The sequence below is a fragment of the Geospiza fortis genome, unplaced genomic scaffold (assembly GCF_000277835.1).
Source record: "Geospiza fortis unplaced genomic scaffold, GeoFor_1.0 scaffold3324, whole genome shotgun sequence".
NCBI lineage: Eukaryota > Metazoa > Chordata > Aves > Passeriformes > Thraupidae > Geospiza > Geospiza fortis.
The window spans coordinates 493-854 of NW_005064235.1; the positions used below are offsets into that span (position 1 = coordinate 493).

General features: G+C 44.8%; 1 protein-coding gene across 1 annotated transcript in view; it reads left to right on the forward strand.

The window, feature by feature from the left end:
- Positions 1 to 153, forward strand: part of LOC102036849 (olfactory receptor 14J1-like) — a 639-nt gene extending 486 nt beyond the window's left edge. The window contains exon 1 of the mRNA XM_005431592.1: positions 1 to 153. This exon is cut by the window's left edge and continues 486 nt beyond it. Within this exon, the coding sequence (XP_005431649.3) occupies positions 1 to 153 (153 nt within the window).
- Positions 154 to 362: the final 209 nt, after the last annotated feature.

Below are 362 nucleotides of genomic sequence, written 5' to 3' on the forward strand. Positions count from 1 at the left end.
CCCTCCATGTCCTCCCCATCCCTGGATCTGGCCCTGTCAGTTCTGTACTCGGTGGTGCCTCCAGCCCTGAACCCCCTCATCTACAGCCTGAGGAACCAGGAGCTCAAGGCTGCAGTGTGGAGACTGATGACTGGATGCTTTCAGGAACATTAAACTGCTAGAAATTTTCTGCAAATCACTTGTAATAAAAGTAATCTTTGATACTTCATGTTGATTTCATTTTGGATGTTTGTTTCCTTTGTTTCAGTTTTTTCATATTGTCCTAAAATAAATGTCATTGGTTTTGCCATTTCTCCTTTTGTTTCTCTTCACCTTCCCTGTAGCCACCGATTGTTTCAGTGAGGGGCTGCACTCTTGGTGGC